At 38.3% G+C, this 23823-nt stretch overlaps 1 protein-coding gene across 2 annotated transcripts; it reads right to left on the bottom strand.

Moving 5' to 3' along the window:
- Positions 1 to 2642: 2642 nt before the first annotated feature.
- On the bottom strand, positions 2643 to 23753 carry LOC121376401 (biotin-dependent 3-methylcrotonyl-coenzyme A carboxylase beta1 subunit-like). Of its 2 annotated transcripts, XM_041504260.1 has the most exons (11): positions 23282 to 23753; positions 21682 to 21860; positions 15667 to 15738; positions 14591 to 14769; positions 10428 to 10620; positions 9583 to 9674; positions 7701 to 7861; positions 5120 to 5241; positions 4588 to 4683; positions 3753 to 3896; positions 2643 to 2777 (listed from the first exon to the last, which is right to left on the bottom strand). In XM_041504260.1, the coding sequence occupies exons 1-11, from the start codon at positions 23724 to 23726 to the stop codon at positions 2700 to 2702; spliced, it is 1761 nt and encodes a 586-aa protein (XP_041360194.1). In that variant the 5' UTR covers positions 23727 to 23753; the 3' UTR covers positions 2643 to 2699. The 2 variants fall into 2 exon arrangements, with proteins under 2 accessions (XP_041360194.1, XP_041360193.1); XM_041504259.1 differs by lacking the exon at positions 2643 to 2777 and having other exon boundaries at positions 3575 to 3896.
- Positions 23754 to 23823: the final 70 nt, after the last annotated feature.

Here is a 23823-nt window from a genome sequence, read left to right as displayed (position 1 = left end):
ATGAATGAGTACATTAAAAAATTGTATCTATTGAGTGAAAGTGAGCTAGATACCATTTTCTAATGTACAAGTTCATAAAAATAGTATTAATTATTTATTACCTACCTATAATTATTGCTTAGAATTCATCAAAAAGTAACAAATGTAAACATTCAGAGCAGCTGGTGTTCAAGTGTCAGCATAGGCCCAGCCCACAATCGAGGTTAATGACCCAGATTTGGATTTCACAAATAGTTTATTGGACAAAGCTTTTGAAACTAATTTGTACTACTGAGAGTAAAATCAGCCCTAAGTTCAGCCAGCCGTTTTTCATTAACATTTACGAGCTATTTTGACTGGTTCCAAAATGGTCATTCTTTTTAACATGAAGTGCATAAACCAGTTTGCCGGGCAGTTTACTGCTTTCTGGCTGAACTGCACTGCTTTCAGTAAGAAATGTACAAAATCTTACGACACATTGTATTGACCCCATTCTCCCGTAATGTGCTGTTGGCCAATCACGTTAGAGTTTATATCCCAGCTTTGTCAAGGAAAACGGTATCTCACAATATGACGTACGATTTTGTTATTAAACTCTGTTATCTCTCACATGTATGTAATAATGCAAATTCTTAAACTGGTTTAAAAGGGCCACGGAACTGTTCATAATATCACAACTGTCATCAGATTTTAACATTTACTTTGTTAATTGACATTCTTTTTTCCTTCTTTTTTTGGATGAATGGATACAATAATTTTTATTCTTTGCAACAATTTCTCTTTGTCATGTTGATTGTGTAATAAATAAGATATTACACCCACTACCATACCCTAGACCCACAGTGATTCATATTTTAGACTAATATGGATCATTGTGGGTCACCCAAGTTGGATTGGTCAAAGGGTAGAGGCTGGACTAATATGGATCACTGTGGGTCACCCAAGCTGGATTGGTCAAAGGGTAGAGGCTGGACTAATATGGATCACTGTGGGTCACCCAAGCTGGATTGGTCAAAGGGTAAAGGCTGGACTAATATGGATCACTGTGGGTCACCCAAGCTGGATTGGTCAAAGGGTAAAGGCTGGACTAATATGGATCACTGTGGGTCACCCAAGCTGGATTGGTCAAAGGGTAAAGGCTGGACTAATATGGGTGACTGTGGGTCACCCAAGCTGGATTGGTCAAAGGGTAAAGGCTGGACTAATATGGATCACTGTGGGTCACCCAAGCTGGATTGGTCAAAGGGTAAAGGCTGGACTAATATGGGTGACTGTGGGTCACCCAAGCTGGATTGGTCAAAGGGTAGAGGCTGGACTAATATGGATCACTGTGGGTCACCCAAGCTGGATTGGTCAAAGGGTAAAGGCTGGACTAATATGGATCACTGTGGGTCACCCAAGCTGGATTGGTCAAAGGGTAGAGGCTGGACTAATATGGATCACTGTGGGTCACCCAAGCTGGATTGGTCAAAGGGTAAAGGCTGGACTAATATGGATCACTGTGGGTCACCCAAGCTGGATTGGTCAAAGGGTAGAGGCTGGACTAATATGGATCACTGTGGGTCACCCAAGCTGGATTGGTCAAAGGGTAGAGGCTGGACTAATATGGATCACTGTGGGTCACCCAAGCTGGATTGGTCAAAGGGTAAAGGCTGGACTAATATGGGTGACTGTGGGTCACCCAAGCTGGATTGGTCAAAGGGTAAAGGCTGGACTAATATGGATCACTGTGGGTCACCCAAGCTGGATTGGTCAAAGGGTAAAGGCTGGACTAATATGGATCACTGTGGGTCACCCAAGCTGGATTGGTCAAAGGGTAAAGGCTGGACTAATATGGGTGACTGTGGGTCACCCAAGCTGGATTGGTCAAAGGGTAAAGGCTGGACTAATATGGATCACTGTGGGTCACCCAAGCTGGATTGGTCAAAGGGTAAAGGCTGGACTAATATGGGTGACTGTGGGTCACCCAAGCTGGATTGGTCAAAGGGTAAAGGCTGGACTAATATGGGTGACTGTGGGTCACCCAAGCTGGATTGGTCAAAGGGTAAAGGCTGGACTAATATGGATCACTGTGGGTCACCCAAGCTGGATTGGTCAAAGGGTAGAGGCTGGACTAATATGGATCACTGTGGGTCACCCAAGCTGGATTGGTCAAAGGGTAAAGGCTGGACTAATATGGATGACTGTGGGTCACCCAAGCTGGATTGGTCAAAGGGTAGAGGCTGGACTAATATGGGTGACTGCTGAAGACCAATAAGCTCGGCCAGACTACGTGTATGGAGGTGCCTAACCGCAGCTCAACGCACATTCACTCATATGACAGATATAATTTTAAAATATACAAATAATTGAAATATGCTCTGTGTAAAAGTTATTATCAAGAGAACAATTGCACTATGTCACTTTCAGACAAGTAGAGTATGGATATTATATATAATCTTATCACATTGTTTTTACTAGACCTTGATGAAAACATGATGCTGATTTTTAAACCTGAGACATCGTGACACTTGTAACCATTACTGTATACTGATACTACAAACTAGATTTAAGTTTTAACTATATAATAATCGGGGTTTGACAAATCCACTCGTCCTCGGTCGCTGCAAGTTAATTTTTGGTCTGGGCTAGTGGAACTATTCATCTGTGTTACCATACTATAATACATAGAGCACTAGCCACAAGTTATGTGAGGGCTGGGAAATAAGGTAGATAACTTTTTACAGTCTCAATACTGAATAGTCTGTCTGCACCAGAGGCAGGTAAGCTTTGACAATCATCAGACACTGACCAATAACCTGCAAAAAATACCAGATGTATTGAAAACAATGACTTCAAACTCATGCTCAGTTATCTAATCAAGAACGATGTAAAGAGTCTGGATCTATTAAACAAGAATGCCTATCATAAACGTTTTCTGAGCACTGTGATGAACATCAACAGATGCAACTATAAACCAAGTTTCACTGACCTTATAGTCTGTGATAAATTGATCTTTACGTAACACTTTTAACATTTAAACTTTAATGCAAAAACACAGCAGAAATGCAATACCTTTATCTGGCTGTTTTACTTCACAAAGGTGAGACCAAAAAGACTGAATTGTCAAATTAAAGAAAGACATAAAAGTTATAAAGTCTGGTTTTATTAAATAATAATGTATTGAATTTATTGCTCAAATATACACATGAAAAGGAATATAAATTTATAAGATATAAATTTGGAAAAACTTGTGACATATGACACTTGTCGGATGTTATTGTGAACTTTTCAACAAAGAACATTGACATGTACAGTTTTTAACTGACCATTAATTCCAAAGTGTTTTTTGTTTGTTTTAAATCCCTTCCTGAAAGTTGGCATTCATTATATTATTGAATCAGTAAACACATCGTACTACATCATCTGCAGGTGCTATTCCTTCTGAAAACACTACTGGATCCAAGCTTATAAAACTTTTAAAGTCTACACTCAAACTCTTGAGAATTTAATATCATGGAAACACCAGTCAAATCGCAGGCATGTGACATCATTACAGATATAAACATGGGCTCTGGTTTTACATTTGCTTTAGCTCCAGTGCAACTCTGTCCCAGACCAATGGGCTATCCAGAGACCTGGCCTGTGACAGACATGCTTGAAACCTTAGTCTTTGCCTGTCTCTCTTCCTCCCCCTCCCTCCCTCCCTCCCTCCCTCTCTCCCTCTCTCTCTCTCTCTCTCTCTCTCTCTCTCTCTCTCTCATGAAACAAAAACCAGCAAGGAGTGAACTCACCTTTCTTGTGTCCTGAGGCAGTATTATCCCATCATCTAGGACTCTGGCCGATGTGAATGCGGTAGACATCTCTGACGTGTATCTTTCCGTCAGTTTGGTCTGGAGGGCAACAGCTTCCTCTGTAGTTGTAGACTCCAGTTTTTCCTTGGAGAAATTAAAATCAAGTTTTATTCAGTCAACTTCCATATTAATGAATAAACGCAATACAGTCTTTAATGATCTTCTGTTATTTGTCAGTCATAATCAGACCAGCTAAGTGTCTTGTATCACCTTACTGAATGTTTAATCAGATTTTCTATGAGATTGGGTTATTTTGAAAAAATTGTGTTGGCAGGTCTGTTATATTTAAGAATTCGCTTTTGATTTTTGCATGAAAAAGCACAGGACCCACGATTACAAAACGTTTATGGTCTAGACCTAAGATGCTAACAGAGTCTGAGATTTTAATGTGGATTTTATATATTGCAAGGACATTACAGATTTGAGTGTAGACTCTAAAGTTTTATATTCAAGGGCCTAGGACTTTGTTCAAATGAGATTAGGAGAGAGGGTTCAAACACTCAAGTTTCCAGTCTAGGTAATTATTATGCATGAGAGAACAAATCTACTGCTGCCAACCGGACTACTAAAATTTTGATTTTTTTTTAAATTCCTAGTTCAGTGTTTGAAGTGTAAACTTGAATCTGTCAGTTAGAAGATATATGCTGCACATGGAATAAATAAAGTATTGTATTTACAATAAACCACAAAATTAATATCTTATCTGATACATACCCAAAAAGACCTAAGTATTGTCTAAACTAGCACCAACAAGAGGTGTTCAGCTGAATCTAACCTGAGTGATCAACTTTGCCAATGCTTCTGGCTCCATCATACCAGTAACAGCATTTGGCCACGTGAATAAAAAATTTGGATTCACAGCTCGTCCACCCTGAAATGAGAAAATGCCAAAGTTGAATGTATAAAATATGTGAGGTGAAGGGTATTACTACAAATGTTTGTGCTGACAAAAAGTATATTGCATCTAAACCAGACTTTTTTTTTTACTTTGCCACAATCTCATGTCTAAATGTTACATCACCAAGGTCAGTATGTTACAAACATTGCATCCCAACTTTCTTGATTCTTGTAACAGACCATACAATATTAGTTAATAAATATTTCATTATAAAAAGTCAGCTGAAGATTCAATGATCACAGACTAAAACGTTTTAATATTTTAACCTAATTCCCAGGAAGCTTTGACCCTATAAACCAAGCAGTCGGACGGAACTGCTGCTACTATTCTGAGAAAAAAACCCCACAAAAAACCCCCAACACTTTCCGGTTTACAAAAAGATTTTTGCGTAATATTCATAAACACATACCATAACATAATGAGTATATCCAAGTCCATTTCCAACAATGATGGTGATCTTAGGCACCGCAGCACAACTCACAACGGACAACATGGCTGCCTGGGCCTTCAATTGCTGACTCAGCGAAATGCCTAAAACCAACAATAAAATTATGATTTATATGTCACAGGTAAATGTCAGTTACAACATGGTTAGTCAGCTGCAGAAATCTTTGTTAAAGAAATTACATGTTTAAATCAAGATCAAGTTAAATGTTAATATCTGACAAGGCAGATTAATATTCTAGTCAAACTGATTTGTGATACAACTAATGCATTTGACAACTAAAAGCCAATATATTAGGGTGTTGTGAGAAAGCCTTCAAATTTGTAACTATATAAACCAGTCCTTAGTCTATCAAATATTTATTCAATTTAGATAAAGCCCACTGTACTTAACAATCAACATTATCAATTAAAAACTATCCATATAAGAGAAATGCATGGACATTTTCAAATGCACTGAATGGATCATAAATGCATAGTGAAATAATTCCATGTAAAGGATTGCTCCTGTGTCCCATCTTGCTTCAGACAGACATGTGCCACAGGATTTCATGGAAACTCTCATTTTCGATACTGTGTTGGTAGCATATTGGCAAAATTGCACACACAAAAAAGAAAAAAAAAAAGAAAAAAAATTCTGGAAGCACGTTGGTAGCATGTCAGCAAAATCACAGCAGAAAACTCCATTACCCATTATCATGCATTATAATCCACCATCACCATGATTCTTGATCTTGATTTTTGTTTACTTGTCCTTTAGCCTTATGGTTTTAGGTACATCCCTCACAGGTCCCAGCTCTGTCAGGAACAGTAATGGGGCCTGGGACGGATGATCACCATGATTACAGAAAAACTATTTCCCATGGGTTCTGATGATCACAATGCATGGAACCAAAAAAGTGTTTCCCATACAAATAGCAGGGTTGAAAATTAACATGCAAACCATGGTCGCCAGCAGGGCCAGTTGAAGACAAATCTTACTGGCCCTTCTCAAATTCAACTAGTCCTCCAATTATCTCATTGAAATTTAATGGCACAGCCAAAATAAAAATTACAATATTCTTTGTTGAATAATAACCATGTGTTCACTGTATATAGTCCATTTGCTTCAAAAGGAAACCGATGAATAGGCATGTAATTTCATAATGAATAAAGTTAAAGTTCATATAAAAACATGTTCTTAAGTGTTAAATCCATATCAACTCAAATAACAAAAGAAAGAAATGTTTTATTTAACGACGCACTCAACACATTTTATTTACGGTTATATGGTGTCAGACACATGGTTTAAGGACCAAACAGATTTTGAGAGGAAACCCACTGTCGCCACTACATGGGCTACTCTTTCCGATTAGCAGCAAGGGATCTTTTATTTGCACTTCCCACAGACAGGATAGCACAAACCATGGTGTTTGTTGAACCAGTTATGGATCACTGGTCGGTGCAAGTAGTTTACACCTACCCATTGAGCCTTATGGAGCACTCACTCAGGGTTTGGAGTCAGTATCTGGATTAAAAATCCCATGCCTCGACTGGGATCCGAACCCAGTACATACCAACCTGTAGACCGATGGCCTAACCATGACGCCGGTAACTCAAATAACATGTTTTGAAAAAGAAATCCAGTATATATATATAAAAAACATTTTCTTTACAAATTATTGAGATTAAATCTAGTTTTTAATATGGGGTGAAGACAAAATGCCACAACAGCCAAGATGTGCAGCTCGACTCGCATTGTCTCTGAATAAATCTGTAAAAAATCTGTAAAAAAATATTTTACCAAAATATGCGATGTACTTAGTTATCATATTACAAAATATAAAAACGTTCTTATTGTTTATTACAGTAATATTTGATCGGTTATGTCATCATGTAAGTCTTGGTGACAAGACTTTAGATCTGATCTGATCTTATTTCATGTAAATCGCTTTAAACTTAAAACAATACCGACAACGACAATCAATTAATTAACCTTGGGAATAAGCCCTGCAGTAATGGAAAATGTCATTGTTATTTTTATGTGTGCGCATGCGCTCACTTTAGTGTGAGTTAAAACTACAAAATAGAATTTGATTTGTTCCAGAATAATGTAAGCTAATTAAATATGATTCCTTTTTATAATAACATTGAATAACAATTGTCAACTAGTAGCTACACTAGATAATTATGGCGTATTTAGTCCATTCCAATAAACCGAAGACTTCCAGATTTAAAAAATGTATGCAGTGTCTGCAATACAATTTGAGTGCCATTTTTCGAAAGACCCAGCCAATATCCACATATAGATCTATAGTTCGTGCCAACACAGACACGCATGTGTTTTGTCACATCTGATTCAGTTTCAGTGTCTTTCATTTTCAACTGGTACCATACTCGCCAGACACTAAAATCGATAGTCGCCCAATGGACTATCTTTGTAAAATTCTTACTCGCCCTTAGCCAATAAAGGTCGCCACGGGTGACCAGGCAACTGCTAATTTTCAACCCTGAAATAGAAATCATGTGACTTGTATGAAGCAATTTACGATAACACATCACAATACCTGTGTTCTGAGCGTGGATTTTCGACTGGATGTCTGGAACTGTGTTCTGAAGAAATATCAGTGGAATGTGTCGCTCCGCACACATCTGAACAAAGTGACAACCTTTTACAGCTGCAACTTCAGTTAGCTCCCCTTGATTAGCTACAATGCCCACTAGATGTCTGTAAGCAACAAATACAAATTCAGACAAGAATGACACAGCTATGATTGCTTGAATAAATGAATAAATGATTGAACTGAACTGAATTGAATTGAATTAATGAATGAATGTTTAACGACTCCATAGCACAAAAGAAAATTAGCTGTTGCTTTTATGGAGGTGAGGAAACATTTCTTTCAACAATTAAACCATTATCAAACTATACCTAGAACAACATAAAATTGGCCTTTAATTAAGACATGCAACTGCTAAATATAAGGTGGCCACTAGAGGAGGTTTCACTGTATATGAACTTGAAGCTTTAACCCAAAGGCTATTCCAGAACTGAACATATGGGGTGGGGGTGGGGGGGGGGGGGGGGGGAGGGGGGATGGCACCTTAATTATTATTTATGCCTAGTTGGTCATGTGATCAATTCTGAAGAACCCTAACTGTAACCAAATGTAAATATGGCATTGTATACACACAAAAAAACTTTGACTATCAATCAATTAGGAACAACGTACACAGTTTTAGAAACCTTAAGTAACTAAAGTTTAAATAGTAATCAAAGAATCACCCATTATAATGGTCAGAATTCAATTAGGAAACGTTTTTATGTTTTACGCCTTTTCAGAAATACTTAACTAAAGTCCGGGGTTTTAGAATTTGTATAAAATCCACTAGCCATGGGATCCTTGATTTTTAAAATTTACTTGCCAGGATTAAAAATTCACTAGCCCAACTTTACTTTAAGTTAATACAATTTTACTAAATGATAGTAAATAGTAAAATCTCACCTAAAGAGGGAGATGGAGTTTAAAAACACTAACATTGGGGGGTGGGGGGGGGGGGGCAGGATATTCACATTTACAAAATAGACTTAACTGCAACGTTTGATAAAATATTTTCACTAGCCCTTGGGTAAGGCAATAGTAGTTATTTACAAGCCCAACATTGAATATCACTAGCCATAGGAGTGGGACTATCATAGTCTAGAAGCCCTGCCAAACTGCTGATCTACTCATCCATAAGGAACAGATCAGGTTAAGAAATAGAAATAAAACAAATAATGTGATGGAACATTTTTAACAATAAAATATAAATTGGTATTTTTTCACTTATATGTCATAATTTAATTATTAAAATCAATATAAATGGCTTGAATTTATGAATCCTATTTTTCTTAAACGGAAGTGTTTAAGCATTACAAATGTATGTAGATATATGTTTAAGCATTGCAAATGTATGTAGATATATGTTTAAGCATTGCAAATGTATGTAGATATATGTATACGCATTGCAAATGTATGTAGATATATGTTTAAGCATTGCAAATGTATGTAGATATATGTTTAAGCATTGCAAATGTATGTAGATATATGTTTAAGCATTGCAAATGTATGTAGATATATGTTTAAGCATTGCAAATGTATGTAGATATATGTTTAAGTATTGCAAATGTATGTAGATATATGTTTAAGCATTGCAAATGTAAGTAGTTATATGTGTGTAAGACGTAAAACAAGCTTTGTAAATATACGACCCTATATGTTCTTACCCACAGATGTAAGTGAATCCTATTAACACAACATTCATGGGTCATGTAGACCACCTGTCCCTTTTTCCCTGGATTGGGGCAGTTAATTGTAAACAGAGTATATGTGACTAATGACCCCCCCCCCAAAAAAAAAAAACCCCAAAACCCCCAAACAACTACATGTATATATTATGTGTTCTTACCCACAGATGTAAGCGAATCCCGTTAACAAAGTGGGTCCAAAGAGTTTCTTAAATTCCTGGAATCTGCTGCCATCCACCACCCTGGCAATCACCTAGGAAACGTGTCAAGAAAAGTTAATCATCAGATTTAAAAACATTATATGTAAGAGTTTTAAGCTAAAAATATTTTTTAAAGGGAATTTTTCATTCCAGTACTGGCTCCAACCCAGAGTGAGTGCACTGCTAGGCACAATGTGGAGGTGTAAGGCCACACACACAGTTTCACCCACTTCACAGGTGCGATTATGGGTGTGTCTCCTGAGTGTATGACCCCAAATAGGAGATGATTAGCCAGCAGGCACTAAAGGTTCCGTGTACCCCGGGCTCGGTTGATACCGAGATAGCTCAACTGACAGCCAGCGTGGAGCACGGTCATAACAAGTAGTCGCATGCTGAAAGGGAAATACTGCAGTTTCACCATTCATCTCATTAACATCATCTACATTTGTGTGGTTCTAACAGGTTTGTGTCAGCTTTAAAAATATAATACATGTATATACAATAGTTTCTTTTTAAAAACTATTAATGCATTACTTCAGATATTTGTTTATGAAGATAAAAGAGAGATTAAAATAATTATCTTAATGCAATGTCAAGAAAGATGAATACATACATCAATTTAATTGCAATATTAATTAACAAATTGTAAAGAAAATAAAGAGTCTCATGCCAGATATTTAACATTAATTTTTAAAAACCATATATAGTATAACCAATTTCATAATGTTTATGAGAAATACCTCATGCATATTCATTAGTGTATGAATATAAAGTAAGCAGTTTTAGAATCTTAATGAAAGGGATACCTCATGCATATTCATTTGGTGTTGGTTTTGCACAGGCACCAGTCCTGACAGTTCATCTGGGTCATAGAGAGGATCCACCGGGGTGCAGGGTGGTGGTGGTGGGGCAGGCAGATTCAAACTTGTCACTATATCTCGAGCCATCTCAAAAGCTTCCGGTTCTGTCTCAGCAAAGTAGTCTGTACAGCCACTAACTCTGATAAAAAATATGTACAATAAAAACATCTTGTACCACAATACGGTGGTTTTTTCTTTAATATTGCATGTGCTTTAACAGTGATTCCAGTTTGGGAAATAACTACAGTGGATGGTGGTGGCCTAAAAGCTGTGCAGGTTTACTGTGGTTTAACGTAACAGTTTAAAACTTTGTCTCATGCCACTGTCTAAATACAGTTAACACCCCAAAACCACGATATAACTACGATACTACCAATATTCATCATGATAATTTGTTTTCATCACTCCAGGACAGGAAAGGAATGTTGAATGTTATATCACATCTGAGAACATTTTAATCCACAGCTTTATAGAGTCTAACACATGGTTACTGCAGCACCTGCTCTAGATGCTCACAAACTGAAGACTGCTTTCACCTGGTGGGTTACTGCAGCACCTGCTCTAGATGCTCACAAACTGAAGACTGCTTTCACCTGGTGGGTTACTGCAGCACCTGCTCTAGATGCTCACAAACTGAAGACTGCTTTCACCTGGTGAGTTACTGCAGCACCTGCTCTAGATGCTCACAAACTGAAGACTGCTTTCACCTGGTGGGTTACTGCAACACCTGCTCTAGGTGCTCACAAACTGAAGACTGCTTTCACCTGGTGAGTTACTGCAACACCTGCTCTAGGTGCTCACAAACTGAAGACTGCTTTCACCTGGTGAGTTACTGCAACACCTGCTCTAGATGCTCACAAACTGAACACTGCTTTCACCTGGTGGGTTACTGCAACACCTGTTCTAGGTGCTCACAAACTGAAGACTGCTTTCACCTGGTGGGTTACTGCAGCACCTGCTCTAGATGCTCACAAACTGAAGACTGCTTTCACCTGGTGGGTTACTGCAACACATGTTCTAGGTGCTCACAAACTGAAGACTGCTTTCACCTGGTGGGTTACTGCAGCACCTGCTCTAGGTGCTCACAAACTGAAGACTGCTTTCACCTGGTGGGTTACTGCAACACCTGTTCTAGATGCTCACAAACTGAACACTGCTTTCACCTGGTGGGATACTGCAACACCTGTTCTAGGTGCTCACAAACTGAAGACTGCTTTCACCTGGTGAGTTACTGCAACACCTGCTCTAGATGCTCACAAACTGGAGACTGCTTTCACCTGGTGGGTTACTGCAACACCTGTTCTAGGTGCTCACAAACTGAAGACTGCTTTCACCTGGTGGGTTACTGCAGCACCTGCTCTAGGTGCTCACAAACTGAAGACTGCTTTCACCTGGTGGGTTACTGCAACACCTGTTCTAGGTGCTCACAAACTGAAGACTGCTTTCACCTGGTGGGTTACTGCAGCACCTGCTCTAGGTGCTCACAAACTGAAGACTGCTTTCACCTGGTGGGTTACTGCAACACCTGTTCTAGGTGCTCACAAACTGAAGACTGCTTTCACCTGGTGGGTTACTGCAGCACCTGCTCTAGGTGCTCACAAACTGAAGACTGCTTTCACCTGGTGGGTTACTGCAACACCTGTTCTAGGTGCTCACAAACTGAAGACTGCTTTCACCTGGTGGGATACTGCAACACCTGTTCTAGGTGCTCACAAACTGAAGACTGCTTTCACCTGGTGGGTTACTGCAGCACCTGCTCTAGATGCTCACAAACTGAAGACTGCTTTCACCTGGTGGGTTACTGCAACACCTGTTCTAGGTGCTCACAAACTGAAGACTGCTTTCACCTGGTGGGTTACTGCAACACATGTTCTAGGTGCTCACAAACTGAAGACTGCTTTCACCTGGTGGGTTACCAAAAAGCAATAAGGAATCTTTTATATACAGTAGCCTTTGGTGAACCAATCATGTGGCACTGGTTGGGAAGAAATAAAACCAATAGGTCCACAGAAGGCATTTCATCATATAACTCACTGCAAGGCTTGTGGAGTAGGAAGCAAAATCTTTGCTTCTCAGGTTGTACTAAGCTGGAAGCAAATGACAGAAAGTGAGCAGTTCTAGAAATAAGTCTCAAAATTACATTAATTATTAAACTGGAGGTATTCCCTTTCTAACAGCAGTGTGGAAGATTTACGACAAACAAGGATAAACTTTATGATTTATATTATAATTCTTAAAAATGAGGAATTTACAATCTGCAATATTGTCAAGAATGAGACAGAAGCAAAAAGTATAATTTTATTATAAAAAAACATGCATTTTATGCAGCATTTGCTGTATGCTCCGTGTGTCAATTATGATCACTCTACCACAGTCCCAACAGTGATCACTCCACCACAGTCCCAACAGTGATCACTCTACCACAGTCCCAACAGTGATCACTCTACTACAATCCCAACAGTGACCACTCTACCACAGTCCCAACAGTGACCACTCTACCACAGTCACAACAGTGAGCACTCTACCACAGTCCCAACAGTGAGCACTCTACCACAGTCACAACAGTGACCACTGTACCAGTCACAACAGTGACCACTCTACAAGTCACAACAGTGATCACCTGACCATTTTCCACTGATCAGCAATGCTGGAAGAGTATTTGTTGAACATAACCCCCACAGTCTGGCACAGACAAGATGATACATGCTGAAACATTTGTCCCACACCCATCATCAACACACATTCCCAACATCACCACACAGTCTGGCACAGACAGGATGATACATGCTGAAACATTTGTCCCACACCCATTATCAACACACATTTCCAACATCACCCCCACAGTCTGGCACAGACAGGATGATACATGCTGAAACATTTGTCCCACGCCCATCATCAACACACATTCCCAACATCACCCCACAGTCTGGCACAGACAGGATGATACATGCTGAAACATTTGTCCCACACCCATCATCAACACACATTTCCAACATCACCCCACACATTTCCAACATCACCCCACAGTCTGGCACAGACACGATGATACATGCTGAAACATTTGTCCCACACCCATCATCAACACACATTCCCAACATCACCTCACAGTCTGGCACAGACAGGATGATACATGCTGAAACATTTGTCCCACACCCATATCAACACACATTTCGAACATCACCTCACAGTCTGGCACAGACAGGATGATACATGCTAAAACATTTGTCCCACACCCATCATCAACACACATTCCCAACATCACCTCACAGTCTGGCACAGACAGGATGATACATGCTGAAACATTTGTCCCACGCCCATCATCAACACACACTTCCAACATCACCTCACAGTCTGGCACAGACAGGATGATACATGCTGAAACATTTGTCCCACGCCCATCATCAACACACACTTCCAACGTCACCCCACAGTCTGGCACAGACAGGATGATACATGCTGAAACATTTGTCCCACACCCATCATCAACACACATTTCCAACATCACCCCACAGTCTGGCACAGACAGGATGATACATGCTGAAACATTTGTCCCACACCCATCATCAAGACACATTCCCAACATCACTGTGAACGTGTCTAGAAGAGTAATAATGCTGGTAAATATTTTATTAACAAGGAAAAAGGAGCAATGGCCCAAAATAATTAGTGGGGCAGTAGAAATAATTATGGCACCTTTGAGTTTTACCCAACTTGACAAAAAGAACACCTTTAAACTACAAGGGGTTCTTATTCATAATACAAGCCCATGCAACCCTGCAAGTACAGCAATGGATCTGCGCACTGCAGACTTTATTTCTTCATGAAAAGTGATGATGTGTTTTACAAATTCTACGTCAATTCCTCATCTACAGTTACTAGGATCGATTCCTGTCGATAGGCCCATTGGACTATTTCTTGTTCTAGCCAGTGGTATAACAAAGGCCATGGTATGCACTGCCTTGTCTGTGGGAACATGCATATAAAAGATCAGCAGGTTTTCTCTCCTAGACTATGTCAAAATAACCAAATTCTTGACCTCCAATAGCCAATGATTAATAAATCATTATGCTTTAGTGATGTCGTTAACAAAACAAACTTTTTAAACTTACCTACAGTGAAGTGTTGCTCCACCCAACTCCTCTGCTGTGACAACTTCTCCTGTAGCTGCTTGAACAAGAGGGGGGCCTCCGAGGAAGATCGTTCCAGACTTATGTACAATGACAGTTTCATCAGCCATTGTGGGAACATAGGCACCGCCAGCAGTGCAGCTTCCACACACAACTGCAACCTTTGTGAATAATTAAAAATTAAATATTAACATGTGTGTATGCAACTTCACTGGTATAGTGAAGGTTTTATACTCTCACCTGAACAAACACCCACCATAGTCAGTCCTGTTAGGATTGTAAGACTGGCCAATATATAAGGTGGAGGGGAAAACTTGTGTGTTTTCATTGGTGAAGGGAGGTACCCAAACAACAACCCTACCCAAATAAATCCTGTTAGGATTGTATGACTGGCCAATATATGATAGAAGGGAGAACTATGATGTGGGGAAACTTGTTGGCACCTATGCAAAAGCCAAAAAAGATGACATGAACCTCCAAACCTTAATTTCTGGACATGCATATTCACATTTTCTTATAATTAATCCTTCTCTTCCAGGTTCATATATATATATATATATATATATATATATATATATATATATATATCTAAGGGAGGTGACATTGGGTATATATATATATGGGTATATATATATGGGTATATATATCTAAGGGAGGTGACATTGGGTATATATATATATATATATATATATATCTAAGGGAGGTGACATTGGGTTCCTGCTTCATCTCCCCTCAAAATGACAAAACCTTTTTTTCTAGTTCTTTTTTATTGAAACACAGACATTTTTCACTGTGCATTTAAATGTATAGTTTCTGTATCTCACGTAAACAGGTGTATGTTTTGGTTTACCTGGATAAATATGGAAACCTTTTAATAACCTGGAAGATCTTGGTGTGTTCAGTTAGAGATCCATTGTTATCAATCTTATGCCCCATGGGAAAGTCTTAGGTGATTAAACTGACAAGATGCCTAAAGTGTGATATCACTGATAGGCAACCAGTCAGTATGCTCTGTTACTGTTAGAAGCTGAATAATTGAAATAAAACTGAAAAATAACCTGAGGTATTTGTTTAGCTCCCATTACTGCCTCATTGTAGAATGCTTGACCACCTGGATTGAAAATCTCAGACTGCAAAATATGAATCACAGTGAACATCATAATTAATAATAGTAATACGCAGAAGCAAATACATGTAACAAGCTTCAAGTACATATACTAGCCAGTAGGTAATACATGTAACAAGCTTCAAGTACATGTACTAGCCAGTAGGTAATACATGTACTAGCCAGTAGGTAATACATGTAACAAGCTTCAAGTACATATACTAGCCAGTAGGTAATACATGTACTAGCCAGTAGGTAATACATGTACTAGCCAGTAGGTAATACATGTACTAGCCAGTAGGTAATACATGTACTAGCCAGTAGGTAATACATGTACTAGCCAGTAGGTAATACATGTACTAGCCAGTAGGTAATACATGTACTAGCCAGTAGGTAATACATGTACTAGCCAGTAGGTAATAATATATGTACTAGCCAGTAGGTAATAATACATGTACTAGCCAGTAGGTAATAATATATGTACTAGCCAGTAGGTAGTACATGTACTAGCCAGTAGGTAATAATATATGTACTAGCCAGTAGGTAGTACATGTACTAGCCAGAAGGTAATAATACATGTACTAGCCAGTAGGTAATAATACATGTACTAGCCAGTAGGTAATAATATATGTACTAGCCAGTAGGTAATAATACATGTACTAGCCAGTAGGTAATAATATATGTACTAGCCAGTAGGTAGTACATGTACTAGCCAGTAGGTAATAATATATGTACTAGCCAGTAGGTAATAATACATGTACTAGCCAGTAGGTAATAATATATGTACTAGCCAGTAGGTAATAATACATGTACTAGCCAGTAGGTAATAATATATGTACTAGCCAGTAGGTAGTACATGTACTAGCCAGTAGGTAATAATATATGTACTAGCCAGTAGGTAGTACATGTACTAGCCAGTAGGTAATAATATATGTACTAGCCAGTAGGTAGTGCATGTACTAGCCAGTAGGTAATAATATATGTACTAGCCAGTAGGTAGTGCATGTACTAGCCAGTAGGTAATAACATATGTACTAGCCAGTAGGTAGTGCATGTACTAGCCAGTAGGCAATAATATATGTACTATAGCCAGTAGGTAGTACATGTACTAGCCAGTAGGTAATAATATATGTACTAGCCAGTAGGTAATACATGTACTAGCCAGTAGGTAATAATATATGTACTAGCCAGTAGGTAGTGCATGTACTAGCCAGTAGGTAATACATGTACTAGCCAGTAGGTAATACATGTACTAGCCAGTAGGTAATACATGTACTAGCCAGTAGGTAATACATGTAACAAGCTTCAAGTACATATACTAGCCAGTAGGTAATACATGTACTAGCCAGTAGGTAATAATACATGTACTAGCCAGTAGGTAGTACATGTACTAGCCAGTAGGTAATACATGTACTAGCCAGTAGGTAATACATGTACTAGCCAGTAGGTAATACATGTACTAGCCAGTAGGTAGTACATGTACTAGCCAGTAGGTAGTACATGTACTAGCCAGTAGGTAGTACATGTACTAGCCAGTAGGTAATACATGTACTAGCCAGTAGGTAGTACATGTACTAGCCAGTAGGTAGTACATGTACTAGCCAGTAGGTAATACATGTACTAGCCAGTAGGTAATACATGTACTAGCCAGTAGGTAATAATATATGTACTAGCCAGTAGGTAATAATACATGTACTAGCCAGTAGGTAATACATGTACTAGCCAGTAGGTAATACATGTACTAGCCAGTAGGTAATAATATATGTACTAGCCAGTAGGTAATACATGTACTAGCCAGTAGGTAATAATATATGTACTAGCCAGTAGGTAATAATACATGTACTAGCCAGTAGGTAATACATGTACTAGCCAGTAGGTAATACATGTACTAGCCAGTAGGTAATAATACATGTACTAGCCAGTAGGTAATACATGTACTAGCCAGTAGGTAATGCATGTACTAGCCAGTAGGTAATACATGTACTAGCCAGTAGGTAATACATGTACTAGCCAGTAGGTAATACATGTACTAGCCAGTAGGTAATACATGTACTAGCCAGTAGGTAGTACATGTACTAGCCAGTAGGTAATACATGTACTAGCCAGTAGGTAATACATGTACTAGCCAGTAGGTAGTACATGTACTAGCCAGTAGGTAATAATATATGTACTAGCCAGTAGGTAGTACATGTACTAGCCAGTAGGTAATACATGTACTAGCCAGTAGGTAATACATGTACTAGCCAGTAGGTAATACATGTACTAGCCAGTAGGTAGTACATGTACTAGCCAGTAGGTAATACATGTACTAGCCAGTAGGTAATACATGTACTAGCCAGTAGGTAGTACATGTACTAGCCAGTAGGTAATAATATATGTACTAGCCAGTAGGTAGTACATGTACTAGCCAGTAGGTAATACATGTACTAGCCAGTAGGTAGTACATGTACTAGCCAGTAGGTAATAATATATGTACTAGCCAGTAGGTAGTACATGTACTAGCCAGTAGGTAATACATGTACTAGCCAGTAGGTAATACATGTACTAGCCAGTAGGTAATACATGTACTAGCCAGTAGGTAATACATGTACTAGCCAGTAGGTAGTACATGTACTAGCCAGTAGGTAATAATATATGTACTAGCCAGTAGGTAGTGCATGTACTAGCCAGTAGGTAGTGCATGTACTAGCCAGTAGGTAATAATACATGTACTAGCCAGTAGGTAGTGCATGTACTAGCCAGTAGGTAATAATACATGTACTAGCCAGTAGGTAATAATACATGTACTAGCCAGTAGGTAGTGCATGTACTAGCCAGTAGGTAATAATATATGTACTAGCCAGTAGGTAGTGCATGTACTAGCCAGTAGGTAATAATATATGTACTAGCCAGTAGGTAGTGCATGTACTAGCCAGTAGGTAATAATACATGTACTAGCCAGTAGGTAATAATATATGTACTAGCCAGTAGGTAATAATACATGTACTAGCCAGTAGGTAATAATATATGTACTAGCCAAGAGGTAGTGCATGTACTAGCCAGTAGGTAATACATGTACTAGCCAGTAGGTAGTACATGTACTAGCCAGTAGGTAATAATATATGTACTAGCCAGTAGGTAGTGCATGTACTAGCCAGTAGGTAATAATACATGTACTAGCCAGTAGGTAATAATATATGTACTAGCCAGTAGGTAGTGCATGTACTAGCCAGTAGGTAATAATACATGTACTAGCCAGTAGGTAATAATATATGTACTAGCCAAGAGGTAGTGCATGTACTAGCCAGTAGGTAATACATGTACTAGCCAGTAGGTAGTACATGTACTAGCCAGTAGGTAATAATATATGTACTAGCCAGTAGGTAGTGCATGTACTAGCCAGTAGGTAATACATGTACTAGCCAGTAGGTAATACATGTACTAGCCAGTAGGTAATAATATATGTACTAGCCAGTAGGTAGTACATGTACTAGCCAGTAGGTAATAATATATGTACTTGCCAGTAGGTAGTACATGTACTAGCCAGTAGGTAATAATACATGTACTAGCCAGTAGGTAATACATGTACTAGTATAATACATGTACTAGCCAGTAGGTAATACATGTACTAGCCAGTAGGTAATAATATGTACTAGCCAGTAGGTAATACATGTACTAGCCAGTAGGTAATACATGTACTAGCCAGTAGGTAATACATGTACTAGCCAGTAGGTAATACATATACTAGCCAGTAGGTACTAGCCAGTAGGTAATACATATACTAGCCAGTAGGTAATACATATACTAGCCAGTAGGTAATACATGTAACAAGCTTCAAGTACATATACTAGCCAGTAGGTAATACATGTACTAGCCAGTAGGTAATACATGTACTAGCCAGTAGGTAATAATATATGTACTAGCCAGTAGGTAATACATGTACTAGCCAGTAGGTAATACATGTACTAGCCAGTAGGTAATACATGTACTAGCCAGTAGGTAATACATGTACTAGCCAGTAGGTAATACATGCACTAGCCAGTAGGTAATACATGCACTAGCCAGTAGGTAATACATGCACTAGCCAGTAGGTAATACATGTACTAGCCAGTAGGTAATACATGTACTAGCCAGTAGGTAATAATATATGTACTAGCCAGTAGGTATTAATACATGTACTAGCCAGTAGGTAATAATATATGTACTAGCCAGTAGGTAGTACATGTACTAGCCAGTAGGTAATACATGTACTAGCCAGTAGGTAATACATGTACTAGCCAGTAGGTAATAATATATGTACTAGCCAGTAGGTAATACATGTACTAGCCAGTAGGTAATACATGTACTAGCCAGTAGGTAATACATGTACTAGCCAGTAGGTAATAATATATGTACTAGCCAGTAGGTAGTACATGTACTAGCCAGTAGGTAATAATATATGTACTAGCCAGTAGGTAATACATGTACTAGCCAGTAGGTAATAATACATGTACTAGCCAGTAGGTAATACATGTACTAGCCAGTAGGTAATACATGTACTAGCCAGTAGGTAATACATGTACTAGCCAGTAGGTAGTACATGTACTAGCCAGTAGGTAATAATATATGTACTAGCCAGTAGGTAATACATGTACTAGCCAGTAGGTAATAATACATGTACTAGCCAGTAGGTAATACATGTACTAGCCAGTAGGTAATACATGTACTAGCCAGTAGGTAATACATGTACTAGCCAGTAGGTAATACATATACTAGCCAGTAGGTAATACATGTACTAGCCAGTAGGTAATACATATACTAGCCAGTAGGTAATACATGTAACAAGCTTCAAGTACATATACTAGCCAGTAGGTAATACATGTACTAGCCAGTAGGTAATACATGTACTAGCCAGTAGGTAATAATATATGTACTAGCCAGTAGGTAATACATGTACTAGCCAGTAGGTAATACATGTACTATCCAGTAGGTAATACATGTACTAGCCAGTAGGTAATAATATATGTACTAGCCAGTAGGTAATAATATATGTACTAGCCAGTAGGTAATACATGTACTAGCCAGTAGGTAATACATGTACTAGCCAGTAGGTAATACATGTACTAGCCAGTAGGTAATACATGTACTAGCCAGTAGGTAATACATGTACTAGCCAGTAGGTAATACATGTACTAGCCAGTAGGTAATAATATATGTACTAGCCAGTAGGTAATAATACATGTACTAGCCAGTAGGTAATAATATATGTACTAGCCAGTAGGTAATACATGTACTAGCCAGTAGGTAATACATGTACTAGCCAGTAGGTAATACATGTACTAGCCAGTAGGTAATAATATATGTACTAGCCAGTAGGTAATACATGTACTAGCCAGTAGGTAATACATGTACTAGCCAGTAGGTAATACATGTACTAGCCAGTAGGTAATACATGTACTAGCCAGTAGGTAATACATGTACTAGCCAGTAGGTAATACATGTAACATAACAGGTTCTGATTTGAAATGCAGGCCATATGTAGCTGCATATGACAAGCCATCAATGAACATGTACACAGGTAAATCCGATTCACCTATTTTTAAAACATAGACACCATGTCTAAATATGTGGCTGGAAGAAAGCAGTTTAACATTTTGATATTTTGCACTCTGCCCCCCTCCCCCCATTGTCCTTGTTATCTCCATTTCTCTCCCTTGATCTTTTCCTCCCTCTCTCTTTTCCTCCCTCTCTATCTCCATTTCGTTTTCTCTCTTCCTCTCTTCGTTCTCTCTCTCTCTGTCTCTCTCTCTCTCTCTCTCTCTCTCTCTCTCTCTCTCTCTCTCTCTCTCTCTCTCTCTCTCTCTCTCTCTCTCTCTCTCTCTCTCTCTCTCTCTCTCTCATTATTTATGAATTTGAATTTAAGATCTTCAGTTGAAAGTAAATTAAAACAAAAAAACATTGTCTTACATGTTAACTAAGACAAACGATTAACATTGCCATACGTTCTCACTTGCAAAGGAAGAAACGCTCCTCCCGAATCAACCAAATAAACACAAGGCAGACGGTTTTGTACGGCAATTTCCTGAGCTCGTAACTGTTTCTTCAGAGTAATGGGGTATACGACACCTCCCTTTACAGTGGCGTCATTGGCTACTACAAGACAGTACCTGCCAACAATTTTACCAATTGCTGCAATATAAAATTAAATTTCAACTATGTAATTCGGTGCTTATAGGAGAAGCCATATGTTTACAGAAATATATATATATATATATATATATATATATATATACTGTATAAATGCTTTAAGATTTGAAGAAAAGTACAAAAAGTTTCCACATGTGAAGAAAATTCTGAAAGAAAAGGAATGTTTATTTAATGATACCCCAGCACACTGGTTAATCCATGGCTTTTACCTATAGGTGTGAAACCTCTGTGTGGGGCAGGACGTGTCTCAGTGGTAAAGCATTTGTCTGTTGCATGGTCAGTCTAGGATCAGTTTTCCTTGGAGGGCCCAGTCCACCACCACTGGTATATCAAAGGCTATGGTATGTGTTATCCTGCCTATGCGCTGGTGCATATTAAAGATCCCTTGCTACTAATGGAAAAATGTAGCAGGTTTCCTCTCTAAGATTATATGTCAAAATTACCAAATGTTTCACATCCAATAGCCTATAATAAAAAAAATCAATGTGCTTTTGTGGTGTTGTTAAATAAAACAAAATTTTGTTTTTCGTTCCAGACCTGTGTAATAATAGTTGTCAGACATTTATTTAATGCTACCAACTTGGGAAGGATTTTTTATATTACGTTTGTCAGACAGGACAGTATATACAACAGCTTTTTAAAATACTAGACTTAACTGGAATAATGTTAATGTTTGTTTTGTGTAATGACACCACTAGATCACACTGATTTATTAATCATCGACTATTGGATGTCAAACATTTGGTAATTTTGACATAGATCTTTTATATGCACTATACCAGTCGTGGTGCCCTGAATGGAACAAGAAATAGCTCAAGGGGCCCACTGACAGGGATCGATCCCAAACTGATGCAACATAAAGGGAGCACTTTACCACTGGGCTACGTCCCCGCCCCTTGATTGGAATACTACATGTACCTGTAACTAAAATCAGGTTAAAAGAAACTAACATTGTGAGAGTAGTGTCAAAGCAATACATGGATGTCACCTAACAGGCCCTAAAATCAGGTTAAAAGAAACAAACATTGTGAGAGTTGTACCAAAGCAATACATGGATGTCACCTAACAGGCCCTAAAATCTGGTTAAAAGAAACAAACATTGTGAGAGTAGTGTCAAAGCAATACATGGATGTCCCCTAACAGGCCCTAAAATCTGCTATGTTCAAGGGCCATAACTCTGCAAAAAAAATTAGTATATTGCCATGAAATCCAAACTTAATCTATAAAGTATATAATAAAACTTAAAACAAAAAATTCAAATCAATATCTTGAGGTATTGCGGAACAACTATATGTGTGACAGACGGAAAGACAGACAGACAGAAGGATGACCTATAGTCCTCTCCAGTTGGATCAGTAGGGTACTAGAGATAATTTAAAGAAATAGGCCCTATGTAAACTGACCAATAACAATTCCTGCTCTGGCAATGTCACCATATTCCATTCCCAATCCAGCAATGGGCGACATTTCAAAAAAGTCTTTTGTACAATCATCAAATAAGAGTTTTATTCTATCTTGTACAAGTAATTTCTTATTTCTTTTGGTGTGTCTCTCGATTGCCTTTTCACCTCCACCAGCCAAAGACTTCTGTAAGATTTGCAAATACAAGTTCTCTTTATGTTTTGATGCTTCATAATTTTGCATAAAGTCTGCACCATGCTTATCAACTTTAAAATCCAAAATAGGAAATGGGATATTATTTTTTCTGTTAGGTGCTCCATTTTCATTATGATGATTTGTACATAAAGCTGATGTACAGAATATTGTTTTTCTTGTATTACACAATGCATTAATTAACCCTATTTTCAAGCATCTCATTTTAACTACTAGTGCTTGACAGTTCTGCATATATAGATGAAGAAAAACAAAGTATGATCAAAGTTCATTGTAAGGGAGATAACTGAGCTAGATCAACGAAATAATGAATTTATATTTTATATGGATA

The sequence above is a fragment of the Gigantopelta aegis genome, chromosome 6, assembly GCF_016097555.1.
Source record: "Gigantopelta aegis isolate Gae_Host chromosome 6, Gae_host_genome, whole genome shotgun sequence".
In the NCBI taxonomy this organism is placed as follows: Eukaryota; Metazoa; Mollusca; class Gastropoda; order Neomphalida; family Peltospiridae; genus Gigantopelta; species Gigantopelta aegis.
Note: the sequence above shows the minus strand (reverse complement) of the source record. Positions and strands in the feature narration are given on the sequence as shown.